Raw genomic sequence first — 15,677 nt, forward strand, 5'->3', positions numbered from 1 at the left:
CACACTGTTTATGAGCTGTTACAGAACAACTTGCTTGTTCCAGAGTGATTGATTGCCTTATTAACGCGTGTTCTTGTAAGTGTGACCGGACTGATTACGATGCATATGTTTAGAATAATGTTTCATTTAGCTGACTGCGAGTAATGCGGGGTGACAGCTGCTGCGGGAGGACAAAAAACCTTAAACTACAGGGAGCAAGCGGGGCCAAAATGCATTTAAGGTGGAACTAGGAGGCGGCGCGCACCCCGACGGTCAGACGCAGTCACTCAGCGCCAGATGAAGGACTGGCGAGCCCCGAGAGCCAACTGAGAACCGCACAAAGACAAGCATCGCTGTGACTATACAATCACACACGCAGCCTTGTGCTTTTTGTGGTTTGAAGGCATGACCTCGATTCCACAAACTGTGCGATTCACACTCCAGCGTGAGCCCAAGTCTACATCTGAAAACATATTGTCCTCACATTTGAATCATGATGCAGTACAGTGTTTACAACTGACGTGCCAGCTGTTACAGCCAAACATTGACTCAATCAATCAAGATTCACCCATCACTGCCAACAAACAAACAAACATGCCAGCATTCACTCCTATAAAACCTTCCCCCAGGTTAGGAATGTTCATATCATTGAGCTAAAATATATTTTGCAAAATGTTAAAAGAGAGCGAGCGACATCAGCTGCAGCCTGATGAGATTTATGCCACCATTATGCTTCTAAAGTAGTCTCTGCTCGGTTTGTCTCAAATCATTGCCTCCGTTCAAATGTTACTTTCATATATTACATGACATTAATTCAACTATAGCTCATTAAGACAGAATGAAATGGTTAAATTAACTTATCAACTCATAATGATGATGAATGAGGTATTAATTCACATACAAGCTGGGCAATTTGCAATTTTGCGCGTTTTGATGGTTCTCAAATAACATTTAATATAACGGGTCATCCCCTCAATCAATTACATGAGCATACGAGTCGGTCGCACGGAAAATCCTTTTTTCATGCATATGTATTGAAACGTGTTCCCAATTATCTTTGGAAATTGCCTTTATTGGCTTAAAGACTCATTCTTCCAGTGGCCCTTAGCTGTGGATACGGTTAAGGTGGCACTACAAATTGTGATTCCTCTGTTCAGCTTTTGATAACACAGCATGGGACACCAACATTATAAACTTTCTTCATTATATTGTATCTATTTCAAATTATATATAGGTAATTGCAAAAGTTACTTTTATCATTGATTTTTTATCTCCCACTTTTTCCAGCCACTTCGAGTTACATCTGTTCACATCAACATACTTAGACTCTTTTTTGTGAAGAATGATGTCCATGTGTGAAAAGGGTCTTCTTTTTGTGACAGAAATGGAAAGTGTCAAGTAAAAACCTTTACACTTAAAAACACATTGAAGTATATTAAAATTACTAAAGACCCCAAAACGTATGTATTAATTGTGTCATCAAGATTTCCAAGCCAGTTAAAAACATAGCTTAAAAAAATTGATAGACACTTTCTTTTGTAAATGCATCATGGATATCATTTTGTTCTGGATTTCAGTCAGTACATTTTTTAGTACATTTTATGGTGAGAAAACATTTGCCAGTATATACATTTTTCAATAATTTTCCATTCTGTAGTTCTATCATTCGCAGTAAATAGTTTGTGGACTCATCTCTGGTGTAATTTCTTTTAATGTGTCTGGGTTCCAGAAAATTTTTCATTTCACACTATAGATGGACAAAATGTGTAGAAGTGAAGCCTTGGATCTGTAAGCACCGTTTTGTAGTCTTCTAAAGAAATGGTTGAGAATGGATCATGGATTCACTGAGGCCTTATTCAGACATCTCAGATCCAGATAAAAGCTTAGATGAGATTGAATACATTTTCCTTTACATGTGAACCTTGCTTTTTCTACACAGTCAATACCTGCGTGTTGACCTATCCCACCCAGAAAGAAACATCTTATTCATATGCCCAAGTCGCCCTGCACTGCCCTGAACCTCGGGGTGAGTTCATGGTGCATCAACATTGTATATATTGCCGTAGATATACTGTACACTCTGACTTTAGTAAATAAACAACAGTTGAGAAAGAGTTTATAGATGAAATCAACAGACATATGAGATTAAAAAATTGGAAAGCTGAGGTAAGATTGCCATAAAAAATCAGTGATAGATTTGAGTGGTCTACAATGGCCTATTACAAAAAGATATGTTGATGTTGGGGTATAAACCTGACTTTATTGGATAACTGACTCAGTATAAACTGTATCATTATTGTTTACAGTACACAGACAGGAAATATGAGAGGTATGACATGCAACAAAGGTCCCAGAGCCACATGCAAACCAGGGGCATTGCAGCTATATGGCATGCATCGTAATCGGTACCAGATGCCCTGCAAGTGGAGTTTTATGTACCCTAGAATCATACTTAACAATAAACTCAGTTTTGACCAACACACCACAGTTATTCACAAATGCTACCAGCACAGACTTTATCGTTCAAAAGCTCAAAGTACTCTCAGTAGCTCCTCAGATTATGTTGCTGCTCTAAAAAAAAAAACATAATTCAGGACATATTACTCTATTACTCCCCTTGTTTCCTCAGCATGTTACCCGACTTTAATAAGAACAAACTGTTACATGCACCAATCACCTTTAGGCCTTTACATCTGCTTATTCATGCGTTCACACAGTCAGCCAATCTTGTGGCAGCATTGCAATGCATATAATTATACAGACACAGGTCAGGGGCTACAGTTAATGTTCACAACAAAACATCATTGATCAAATGATCTCAGTGACTTGGACTGTGGCATGATTGTTGGTGGGCACTGGTTTGAGTGTTTCTAAAAATGTCCTAAGATTTCCATTCTCAACAGTCTGAAGAGTTACTTAACACCATGTCAATGTTAGAGGTCGGAAGACAATACACAACATATACATTATGTATATGTATACAACGATGTATGTGTAGTTAGATGTTATAGGTGCTGTATGGATGTATAAACTATGTGAACTATTTCAAGTTCAAGTATTATAAACAACTACCACACGCGATGGACAATTTTCTCCCATGTTTATGAAGAATATGTCTACAAAACTGTCCACCTATCTATAACTCAGAGTGACGGCACCTTCAAGAACAGTCTTTTTCTAGCTTTGATTAATTATCACTTGAGCGACTTTGTCATTGGTCGTGTTCATTTCATTAATTCAGAGAATGATCAGAACTTGCACATAAATATCCAGCAAATACAGTATGAGGTTGCATGATACTTTCTGAATTCACTAATTGATGAGGACGACATACCAGCAATTAAAAATACTAATCCACACTATTTGATGACAAAGAATGGAGGATGACAATTAAACAGGGGTGCTGTTGGGTTTTTTTGTGTACTCACATGGTGCCCGGATGCATTCGTTTTCCCATCAGTATTTCATCCTTCCTTGATATCGACTCTTCTGTCAGCCCACTTGTGATGAACTGGTTGAACTGGGGCTCCGTCTTCTGACCTTTGAGGAAACCAGGGAAAGGGGTCATTCGAAGATGAAGTCAATCCAGACGATAAAAGTGCTTTAAAAAGGACTCACAATGTAGCATTAGCAGTGACACTAGCTTGTCGCTCACTCAATGAATCAACATTTCTTGCTATAGTTACGGTTCTTGCTTGGGTTGAAGGCCGCTAAGGCTACAGAATATGACTAACTAGCTGGTCAGGCTGTATTATACCCAAGATGGTAACAATGACCAGAAAGAATGAGCAACCTAAGCATTCAAACCTCCACCACTCATGCATGTAGTAATGTTACATCCATTACAAATGTGTGTCCCAGCTTTGATAATTACAACAGCCACAACTACAGTAATTCGAAAGTTACAGCTACAGCCATAGTTAGAGCTACAACAGCCATTAGCCAACTAACCCCACATATACATCACTGGCGAGCCGCACAGCCATGACAGTGACTGTAACAGTCAATTATAGTGACATTTCTACACAGACAACGTGTAGGGAACAAACTAAATTACATGAGTTAGCTTAGCATTAGCTTCACTGTAGCATTTGTTTGAGTTAGCTACCATGAAATGTTAGTGGCTAACAGATTAGCTAACCAAATAACTGCTGACCCCCTTTATGTCCAACCATGAAAATAAATACGCTTGACATAAGTAAATGGTTAGAAAACTCTGACACGTCTATCAACTGTTAAGTTAAGTTAGAGCCAGGCACAGCAAACCACAACAATGTGTGTCAATTCACACTGTGGTCACAGCTAAAGGTGGAGTTAGGCCTTACAGCAACAACATCAGTAAAAGTTAAACAAAACAAATTGAGAAATCATCAATTGCTGAGGAAGAAATTGATAAAAATGCTTAAATATTTTTCATTGTCTGGATTAGTGCAGGGTTCAGAAACTTTTCTGAGTTTTGTAGCCAGAGTTCATGTTTTTTTTTTTGTTTGGCTCACCTGAAGTATTCAGCCATTGTGGAATCACAGTGTAGAGGTGGCACAGTGGCCTACACTTTTTCATTTAATTTAGCTTTAGCATTTATATTCCATTAGCAGCACAGCAACACAACACAAAGGAACAGCAAACAGAGCCAGCTCCAGAACCACTCTTTATATACCCTCCAGACCTAATTTGGACCAAACCACTAGGGGGGCTGGGGGTGGGGGAGCTCACTGAAGACAAAACAGAAAATGTAGCGAAATACGTTCACAGTTTGTGTCTTTATGTTTCCAAATGGCAAAGCATTTACACAGATAAACATGTAACATGAACAAGTAACATTCGTCTTCATGAAAATCCAAACATTTTTAAACACACGAATGCTCACCCCCTGCCTTCAAACAGGGTAGAACCAGGAAGTATAATCCATTCAAGATCTCCTGTAGACTCTTTTGCACGATAAAGCACAAATGTGTAGCAAGGTAAGATAATATGTTGATGTTGCTTTGGTGTTAGCCTTTGTCAACCTACCATTAAAATAAACACTGTTTGTGGTTACTGGCTGAACTTCTCTTGTATGATTCATATTTTGTGTGGTACTGATGTATATTGCTGCCAAGGACTGTAACTATGACTCTTCCTATGTTGCTACAAGCACAAGTATGGATAGACAAATAAGACAAAATGCAAACACCATGATACAATAGAAATTCTCCACAAGCGTTATACTTGTCATGCTGGAGGCAAGCATTTAATATCCTCAAAGGAAGAGGGAAGAGAAAGGGGGGAATTGCTTAAACAAAATGGAGGATGGCTCCATTTTGGTTCTCTTTCTTGTTGGCAATTGGGATTACCTGGAAAAACATATTCCACACAATGTCTGCCCAATAATCCTGCCAAGTTTGTAACCCTCCTCCCAATTCACTGTTTCACTCATTATCCATGTATGAACAATGAACAACAACTTTATTTTTTGGGTCATCAAGGTGTTGCTGAGACCATAATCAAGGTTATATCTATCAGCAAAGGTAAAGCCATTCCTGACTTGTACTTCGTCAGAAACTATACACATTAGGGATACAGGTCTACCTTGGAGTCCAATAAAACTAATTGGTGAACAATTGTTATTGTAAATCTGTATTTATTGTGCTTTGTGTGACATGTTGTATGATTTTTCTGTAATAATGCTTTGTGTTTACTCAAGCCTCTTGCAAGAGAGATCTTGATCTCAAGGAAATAACCCGATCTTTTACAGAGGGGCTGTATGCGAGAATGCAAATGTCCGAAAATGTTACCGCGATCATCTTCCAGAACTTTTCCTGCCAGCCCCTAGGTGTTTTCTGACACTAACTCCGGAAATTGTCCGAAATATTGTGTCAAGACATTTCCTGGCAATTGCACCATTTTGTTACACAAGGGGCTTGGCCAACCCGTTGGTACAGCACTTTGGTCTATAGACTGCCACTTAGTCCAGTTGCCCAAAGGATAAAGCTTTGTGATTGGACCGGCAAGTTTTCTGTCACTTCTCAATGGCGGGGATCCATACTGTATTCTGGCAGTGCAAAATTTAAATGAGCTCCCAGAATTTGTCTGGGTCCCAGGCCATGGGGGAGACTAGAGCATGCATTTTTTTTAACCGACATCCTTGCAATTCAGTGGTTACTGTCTGTGCTACAGCCAACCTAATACTATTAGTAAGGTTGGCTGATATGAAAAATAATATATTATCACAAAAACATCCATCTAATGTAAATATATGTTAATACCTCTCTTCATGCATGTTGAGTCACCTTGCATGTGAAGTTGGCTAGTTCATGCCATTGGACTGAATGGAGTTAGTCATCAACTAACTAAAAGTGGACCTTCAGGACGCACTCTCAAGTATTAAATAAATGATTGTAGGAAAAAAATGTGATTGGAGTGACTTCGGCTACAGGAAATATTGCATACTACTACTACTAGCAGTACTAATATAACTGCAGCCCCCAACAGGTGACTGATTCATAATGATAATCTGACACCTGTTGTTGAGGAATTTTTGTCTATCCTCCCTGTGAAACTCTAAAGACAAGTCTTCTCAGGCACCAAGCAAGGTCATCTTATCTATGGCAAGCCGAAACCATCATTGAGCAGCTCAAGTCTCTCTCGAGCTGTCATAGTCGCAGGGAGATGACAACATTACTTACAAAGCTAAATACACTACGGAGACCGGGGATGGGCAGACTATTTTGGGACGGCGAACACTCTGAACCTGTTGATCTGTGTACCGAACCGGAAGTCTCCTCAATATTGAGCTCTTATAATAAATACTTCTGCATAAGACATCTACGGTTTCCGTCTTCCTGAATCAGCATCCATTCCATCAGTTATTACATTTCACTTGTTCACATGTTATGTTATTAATCACCTATCATTTAAACGTGTACTTTCCTCCAGTTCGGCCGTGTTAAAGACCCACACAGAGAGCGGATTGTTGTGAGGGCCCTGCGGCGCTCATATCCCCGCGCCCCCTCACAGGCCACGCCCCCATCTCGGCTCTCAGACACCCTCCGGTCGTAGACAGGAGCGGGACTGTCTGTCCGGCTACAGGCTGTTCCGACCTGGACAGCTCGACTTTGAAAGGTAAGCTGCTCAGTTCCCCAACACGTGAGCGTCGTGCACTGCACTTCGCAGCCTCGTCATTCGACCTCGCTTTGCACATAGAACGTCGGGAAGCTGACGCTTGACGAACTTAAGTTAGCAATGGCTGCTGCTACAGTGGTGAACTGTTTGGCTGCTAAGCGCTAGCAGCTAGCAGCTAGCCGTTAGCTGTTAGCTGCCCGAGGTTAGCCAGCACTACTGCGGCGCTGGCTCTGGTCAGTTCACTGCGTGGCTCGTGTGGAAGCGGGTCATTTTGTGAATGTTAGTCGCAGACATGCAAGAACTTCCTCCCCTGTGAGGGAACGAGTGCCGTTAGGTCACCGCCGATTTGAGCTAACCAAAGACGGAGTGAAGTTTTTTTTCAAACTCCAGTCAGCAAAGAGTGTCTGCTTCAGGCAGGTCAACCTGCTGACGACACGTAGAGACTCGACTCATAACATGTGCTCGTGGCTACAAAGTAATCTAATCTATCATCACAGTCCTGCAGCAAACATTTCACAAAGTTATACGTTTTAGCCTCGTTTGCAATTGTTTTGCTGAGGGTTTCTATCGCGGTCATTTGTGGTGCAGTGTTAACACTCAACACTTGAAGATGTTTCGTCGGTTTAGTCCACCTCTTATCAACTGCATATTATGAATGCTAGGATATATTTGAAGGATGAAGGTGTTTTATCCAAACCCGGACATCATCTCAGTCATGACGGCGGGATTTGTTGCAGGAGAATGTGGAGAATGTATGTTCAACGCAAACACTGTTGTCAACAGGTGGAGAGGTAATTCTGAGAGAAAATCAGAGGAGGGTCCCAGGAACAGAAGATCCTGAACTCCCTCATCATCATCAACATGGGGGCTGTTATCTCACGGTGGAGGGTTTGTATTTTAACCTTTTACTAATTGTGTCTGTCTACTTTATGCTGTTGTAATATACGTTATGGAAATGGCACACACAGACTAACTTACTAATATCACCAAGTTCGGAAGAACGCACATAAGCCACACACAAACTGTGCAAAAGGGGGAAGATGAAACAGGAAGTTTTTCACATCCTTCCAAAAAGTTGATTTCACAAAGACGACGGTTGCAAACATCATGATTTTCTTCCCCCACTCACAAGGATTTTAAACTGTTTGTCTTGCAGGCTAAACCCTCCACCGTAGAGCTTTTGGAAGGAATCGATAAGGTATGCTTAACCTAAAAAAAGTTTCCGCATGGACTTGACAGATTGCCAAAAGTGCTGTTTTCACGTTTCACATTTTTTTCTTTTTTATGTTTGCATGTGGGTGTAAGAAAACATGCTATAAAATGAGTGAAGCACAACAAACCATGCTCTAAATATTTTTGCAGCATTTACTGCCTAACCTGCACAGTGGGACCTGTGTACGATAAAGCAAGCTATTAAGTGTGTCATTAGAGGGATAGATCGACAATATAAACGAGAAACATTTCCACAAATATTACTAAAAACTGTTGGTTTACATATAAATACGTTATTTTACAACCTTTTTGAATATACTCATTCATTTTGTCTTTCAGACAAAAGACAAAACAATATACATGATCTAAAAGAGTGTACAGCTTATTTCTAATGTGAAGTGAAAAAAAATGCCTCTGTTAAAAAACTAATCAACAAATTCTCTCTTTATTCTTTTTTACAACGTTTTAAACAAATGTACTTTACAGCAAATCCCTTGAGGTTTGTTGAGTGCAACCAAATGAAGCATTATCAGTAAAACTGACCGAAGGCATCTGTCAGTGTAATGATGCTCAATGATGTTTGTAAAGACAACTCGATCCAGAAACATGCACTCCCCCAGTCTTCCTTTAATTCCTTCCTTTTGATAGAACAAACACAGTGTACGGCACAATATAAATGTGCTGTGGAGGATGGGTTGTGTAAACAAGCATCCTCTTTTGACCATAAGAAAACAGATGCTAGATGAATGCCAAATCCTCATTTGGTGACTGATGGGGCTTTAGTGCTCTTCTGCCGTCAAGCGGGTGTTAGGCTATTTTGAGCACCTGCCCTTAGAGCTAGAGACACTGCACACTGAAGAGGTCAGGTGGCATTGAAGTTGTGAAGAGGTGGGTGTTAGTTTCTTCTGGAAAAAATCCTGTCATCTCTTACGGCAGAATGTTTTGTTTGTCCTTAATTTTACATTTGCATGGTTCCGCCACACATGCACAAAACACATGCATGTTATACTGCGATGCTGAATGCGAGATCAGTTTATCCAGGGGAGTAGAGTGACAGACACACATGCTACAGCAGAACCATAGGGATCCAAGAGCGCGGGTCTTGTTCTGTCCACCAACTATTTTTGGATGGGTCATCCGGCACTTTAAAACTGCCGTGGTGTAACATTTCAATCACAAAAATCATGAGTGAGTCATTTGTTGATTTCAAAGAGAGTAAGTGAAAGTTCTCACTTCTTTAAATGATTGCTGTCTGAAATATATTTTTTTGAATGTATTTAAAATTACTGTGATTTTTGATAGAAATACATTTTTGTACTAATGTAATTCAAATTTGTTTTCCCACAGGATATTCAGATTCTTGAGGAATATAGTGAGAAGTATCAGAGGCAGCTGAAGATATGGGTCGGGCGACTGCTCCTGTACTCGTCTCTTCTCTTCTTGATGACATGTATAGTTGTGTATTTCTGGTACCTGCCCGAACAGTTAATGGGACGGCTCATATTGTCTCTTCCCTTCGTGATATTTCCCTTATTGTAAGTATACAACATAATCTGTCACATTTTCTCTTCGCTGGTAAAATAAAGAATAACCATTATTTTATTTTCCTTTTTAGAGTGTGGTTACTGCGCAAAATGCTTTTTGTCATTTTTTCAAGAAGAACAGAAAAAAATAGTAAGGTGTTTTTTTTATTAATAAATATGTTATTACATATTTTTTTTAATTGTGTTGAATTTTCTAATATTTCTTTTCCCCAGATGAAAAATTAGAGGATCTTAAAGCACAAAAAAGGAAAATAGTAGGTGACGTTCTTATATTTGTCCCGTTTCATATATATCTCTGTTTTAACAACACCTGTTTTGATCTCGTTTTCTATATTTTCCAATCGAAAGTAGAAGTGCGCCATATTATTTAACAGTAGTATTATGCAGCTGTTAAAATACTTCATATATGTTTTTTTTGTTTTGTTAATTCAATGTTATTGGATCGATACTCACTATCAGTCGATACGGATTGGTGTCAGATATCGTAATCGCTTTTGATTAGGGAAAATGGTATTGGAACATCTCTACTTGAAATCAGACTTTAGCTTGAGAGAACTGAAGATAACCAATGATGTCAGAAATTTGATGTCCAGTGATCTCCAGTGAAGACTTGCACTATCTGTCAGCGTTGCCCTCTGTGATCTTCTCAGCTTTCTGCAGCCAGATACCTGTTAGACGAATCTTTCTAATCCGGAGAGCATTTGATTGGTGCAGTGACTTAAGCCAGTTAAACCTCCCCGCTAATGTCACTTTAATTAATAGCATTTAGTGCGGCAAAGAAATAAATCTGAGAAATTGCTTGTCATCCTCCGTCAAGTCTAATAACTTTCAATAATTAGGCCTGATGGATTTTCACACTCTCCATTATCGAAGTAGTGAATGTAATTATTCTTCATATCATATGTAAATATTTAGAAACGTTTGGTAGCTAATGTTAAATGAAGACGTACTATTTAGTGAAGTTTTCTGCTGCCCTTTATCAGTCACATTTAGTTGTAATGTTACGGTAGGTGATCGTAAGATATTAATGTGTGTAACACATTGGATGATCATCAACTAATTACGTGGCAATAGAGCTCATATTATAGGATTCACTTCTTTTTCACAAATTGTTTTTTTTGAATCTATCCTGTAATACTGTTAATATTTTTTTCTCCTTTTTGCAGCTTGAAGAAGTTATGGAAACGGAGACATACAAAAATGCTAAAATGATTCTGGAGAGGTTTGATCCTGATTCCAAGAAAAAAATGGTGGGTCCCCCCCCTCCCCCTTTTTTATATACATTGATTTGTCTATTTGTGTTGGACTTATTAACACGCTCTTGCTTTCTCTTGTTATCTAAAGGAGCTGGAATCTACTCCAGTCGGACCCCAGATGACTCCAAGACCAGGACAAGGTATTTTACGCATTCTGAAGAACAAAGCACTAATTTCCCTGCTCTCCTCTGGCACTGCATACTATTGTTAAACAATCCTGCATTGTTTTCTGCATTAGAACTCCGCCAACGCAATGTCATCCCAAAAACCCCCACGGTGGTTGCGGCGGCAAATCCTGCAAGCGGTGCTGCTGCCCGCCCTCCTCTCGCCTCCGGGCCCACCTATCCTGGACGATCTTCCCACTCTGCTCCAGGTGGACCCCCAGAGAGGAGCCTGTCGGCTATGGCTGCTCAGCAGAGCTTGATGAGGAGGCCTGTGACCCCTGGAACACCTGTTTCAGGAGTTGGTGAGTTACCTGCACACAGGGGGACCGCATCATAATGTGGTCGATTAAGGTGTGATTTACTCTTCCCTGGCTCTGTGTCCCCAGTTGCTCACGGCTCTGTGGTTTGTGTGTTGTCAGCAGGGGTGGTATATGTTACACATTAGTAGTAATGGGTAATTGTATGGATGTAGTTTTTAACTATCTTATTAAAAGGTTCCACCTTCCTCAAATAAGTGTATAATTGAGAACTAGGATTGCAAATCGGCAATGGCTATTGGTGCAGTCACAATATTTACCTCAATAATATGATGCGTATTGTGCATTGCATCATTTGGTGGCTTTTGAATATAACAAACAATCCAGCGAATGCGATGAAAAGACTTTACATAGAACAGTTGTTGTGTATAGAGGACATCTGTGCAGTGTAGAGGTGTTGAATATTCAATACAAATTATTTCTGGACTATGAACACTCAATAGAAGATGCAAATAAGTGCAAACAGTAAAGGAAATGTGTTCCTGGAGGTAGCTGCATGGTGTAATTGCCATGTGGGATGCCAACTGTGAGGTATGCACGAAGCAGGATTACATTAACTGTGATTAATTAGCCAGACCTACGTTTGTTCTCTAGGTGATGGTGTTGGAATCTCACTAAATGTCTTTTAATGCATGGTGAAATTGCCTTTGGCATCGCGAGCAACTCACAAATGGTTTACATGACTTGATGTTATCACCTGCTTCTGTCGAAAATTGAAAGTGAAAAGCAATTTGATACAAAGAGTCACCACAGAGTTTCCATATGTTGGTAAATTAATAACCAGCAGGATGCTGAGACTCTGCCAAGTCTCACAGAAATGACCAGTCATCTTCCTATGATTGCTCTTGATGTTAGATTATATTAATTACTACGCACCGGCACAGTGGGGATTCTGGACGTGCTCTGCAAGTGAGATCAGTGGAAAGTCTTCAAGGAAAAAAAAAGGGGGCATGTTTTGTGAAATTCATCACGGTTTGTGCAGTTAGCTGAGTCTTGTGGCTCTCGGAACCTGTTTTTGAGCGGAACCTGTTTGTTGCAGTTTGTATTCAAGACTGCAGACTGACCGTGTCTAAAGGCCGCTGGTGTTGTGCTTTAACAGGGATGCATCCCCCAGGTCCGCCCCTGGCCAGACCTGTGCTCCCGAGGGAAAGAGGCGCCATGGACAGAGTCATTGAGTATCTCGTTGGAGACGGCCCTCAGAACAGGTACACAACTGAGGCGATCTCCTGAGGAATACATCAACATATGTATTTATAGTGATGATACTAGTTATGTTATGCATCATGTAGTATCTTGTGCGTTTTATTTAAACGCTTAAATGATACAACACCTAAAATGACGTAACAGTGAGCTGCTTGAGCTTTGATTAAGCTTATGAATATTTATGTTTTGTTCTGTTTTTAAATTTATCAATCAAATGATCTTTTATGGAATCTAAACCCTGTTCATGTACTCGATGCTCGTCTTCACTGGATTGTCTTTCCTCCCTCATAGATATGCTCTCGTATGTCAGCAGTGTCTGTCCCATAACGGAATGGCATTGAGAGAGGAATTTGAATACATTGGTAAGTCTGTCGAGAAACAATTTCTTTTCTATTTTAATAACACACCTAATCCCAAGGCACTTGAGAGGATGTAGTAAGGCTGAGGCCTCACAATACTATAGACAGAAACCCAACAGTCCCCACAACGAGCAAGCACACGGTGACAGTGAAGAGAAGAGAAACCTTCGGCTGAACCAGACTCAGGGTGGGCGGCCGGCCATCTGCCTCGACCGGTCGGGTTGAAAGGAAAGCAATTGGGGAGAGAGGAGAAACCCTTGTCTCCATCAAACACTGTGCGCTCTAGCGTTTGGCAATGTAGTATATCATATGTCTTAAATGCCTCTGCCACCACCGACCCCTGTAAGCAAAAACGACTGGAGATTGAATATGCAAACTAGTCCGACACATCAGTCTGAAGTGTTTATGCATCTCTGGCATTTTTTTTCTTTCGTCATTGGGTCATATTCATGAATATTTATCTATGCCTGTTGTCTGACAATGTATTGGTTGTGGTTGATATTAACTGTGTGTGTGTGTGTGTGTGTGTGTGTGTGTGTGTGTGTGTGTGTGTGTGTGTGTGTGTGTGTGTGTGTGTGTGTGTGTGTGTGTGTGTGTGTGTGTGTGTGTGTGTGTGTGTGTGTGTGTGTGTGTGTGTGTGTGTGTGTGTGTGTGTGTGTGTGTGTGTGTGTGTGTGTGTGGTGTTTTTACTTGTGTTGTTTCAGCATTCCGATGTGCATATTGTTATTTCTTGAACCCTGCAAGAAGGACCAGGCCTCAGGCACCAAGCCTCCCCGTGGTCACTGGCGAACTGACGATGTCATCTGAGGCACCCTTCCCCTCGTCTGGTGCTGATGGTGATGCCGACCAGTCTGGTTTAGGTAATCATGACACTGAAATGTAATGGTCATGAATATGTTACAGATATTCATACCTTTAGAAATACAATTTTAAATGCTGTATTTTACTGCACACTTTTCCTCTTTTCTGTTTTTGGGTCCTCGGTACGTGTTTTTAAATGCATTCATTCACCAAAATGAAATATTGTCTGTGATTATCAGAGAAATCCAAGCTTGCTGATGCACCTGCTGAACCAGACACTCAGGAGCCGGGCACACCGACAGCCGAAGAGTCCAATTCCATGTCAGACGGCCAGTGCACCCCAGAGTCACCAGACCCACCCTCAGAGAAATCTGACGGAGAGCAGGATCTGTCTGCCATGGAAGTGGAATGAAGCAACGGAGAAGTGATGTCAATAAAAGTCAAGCTGGTGTTTCAGTTTTTTCTTCGAAGAAACGTGATAATGTTAAGAAACTGCCGTAAGTTGAATTCACAAGGCAGCTGATGCGCTTTTCAACTTACAGTACACAGTGTCTTTATTTTTGACAATTGTTTTTATAGTTGTAGCATTATTAATGAAATATTAAATCGCATAGCGTTGGGTAGCAAATACCGAGCAACCCATCTTTCTAGTAACAATTACACACGTCCTGCCCATTTTCTCATCATCTTATCGAGAGCAATAGGGCTAATGAATTCATTTGTTTCTGATGCTGTATAATGTAAAAGCCATTGTCATTTTCCATATTTTATGTGTTTATGACTGAATTCTAATATTTTTGCTGTCTGGGTTTACATGAATTTAAGAAAAACAAAGCAAATATTTTGTGGGAAAATATATTTTTATTTATGGGAAACTATTTATAAATATTTTTCTACAATGTGGTGCCTTTCATGACCATGACTGGAGCACTCAAAAGCTGTTTGCACACCCTTGTTACCATAATAGGAATGCACGTACAACATGTATTTATTGCTAAAAGGAAGAGATTTATGTTGGTACTCTGCACCTGCTTTAAGTGCCTATTATGTTTTAAAGTCTCTGCCTCAGTATTGTCGATACAACCTATTTACATATAGACAAAGTCATGTACCTGTTTTCAGTCTTAAGTGACTATCTGTTTGCTGAATGTCCAAATTCCTGTTCTGTATAAATAATACTAAATAAAACACTTAAGAACATCTGTGTACATGTGTGCTCAGGATCACAACACATTCCTACAGAAGTATAAACACACATTTAGGGCCACAACTAACGTTTAACTTCATAATCGATCAATCTGTTGATTATTTTCTCGATTAAGTGATTAGTTGTTTCGTCCATAAAATGGTGAAAAATGTTGTTTGTGTTTCCTAAACCCCAAAGATAATGTTTTGTTTTGTCCATACCAAATATATTCAGTTTACTGTAATAGAGGACCAAAGAAACCAGAAACTATTCACATTTAAGAAGCTGAAATCAGAATATTTACCTTTTTTTTTCATAAAATTAACTTGAACTGATTAATCGATTATCAAAATAGTTGGCGAATAATTTAGTGATCAATTACTAATCGATTAACTGTTGCCGCTCTTCACACATTCAGTTATTGCTGGATTTTAACTGATTTTTCATCAACATCAATATATAAAGAGACATTTATCATTTAAAATTGTTCTGCTAACAACATTTATTGTAGTTACATGTATTTGATTGTATATTTTTAATTTGTGACCCGTCCAC

The 15,677-nt window shown here is 39.8% G+C and overlaps 1 protein-coding gene and 1 long non-coding RNA gene across 2 annotated transcripts in view; one reads left to right on the forward strand and one right to left on the reverse strand.

Annotated features, from left to right (window-relative positions):
* The window catches only part of LOC118282665, a 42,625-nt gene extending 38,017 nt beyond the window's left edge, over positions 1-4,608 (reverse strand). Inside the window, exons 1-2 of the long non-coding RNA XR_007032118.1 lie at positions 4,476-4,608; positions 3,408-3,519 (exon numbers count right to left, since the gene is read on the reverse strand). This is a non-coding gene — a long non-coding RNA (uncharacterized LOC118282665). The remainder of the gene's footprint in view (positions 1-3,407; positions 3,520-4,475) is intronic.
* Positions 4,609-6,933: 2,325 nt separating this feature from the next.
* Positions 6,934-15,136, forward strand: lnpa (limb and neural patterns a). Its single transcript, XM_035604473.2, has 13 exons — positions 6,934-7,080; positions 7,864-7,968; positions 8,237-8,278; positions 9,640-9,827; positions 9,908-9,966; positions 10,050-10,090; positions 11,003-11,086; positions 11,181-11,232; positions 11,331-11,558; positions 12,673-12,778; positions 13,068-13,138; positions 13,840-13,995; positions 14,176-15,136. The coding sequence occupies exons 2-13, from the start codon at positions 7,942-7,944 to the stop codon at positions 14,346-14,348; spliced, it is 1,227 nt and encodes a 408-aa protein (XP_035460366.1). The 5' UTR covers positions 6,934-7,080; positions 7,864-7,941; the 3' UTR covers positions 14,349-15,136.
* The last annotated feature ends 541 nt before the right edge of the window (positions 15,137-15,677 follow it).

Source organism: Scophthalmus maximus, chromosome 14 (assembly GCF_022379125.1).
Source record: "Scophthalmus maximus strain ysfricsl-2021 chromosome 14, ASM2237912v1, whole genome shotgun sequence".
NCBI classification, from domain to species: Eukaryota; Metazoa; Chordata; class Actinopteri; order Pleuronectiformes; family Scophthalmidae; genus Scophthalmus; species Scophthalmus maximus.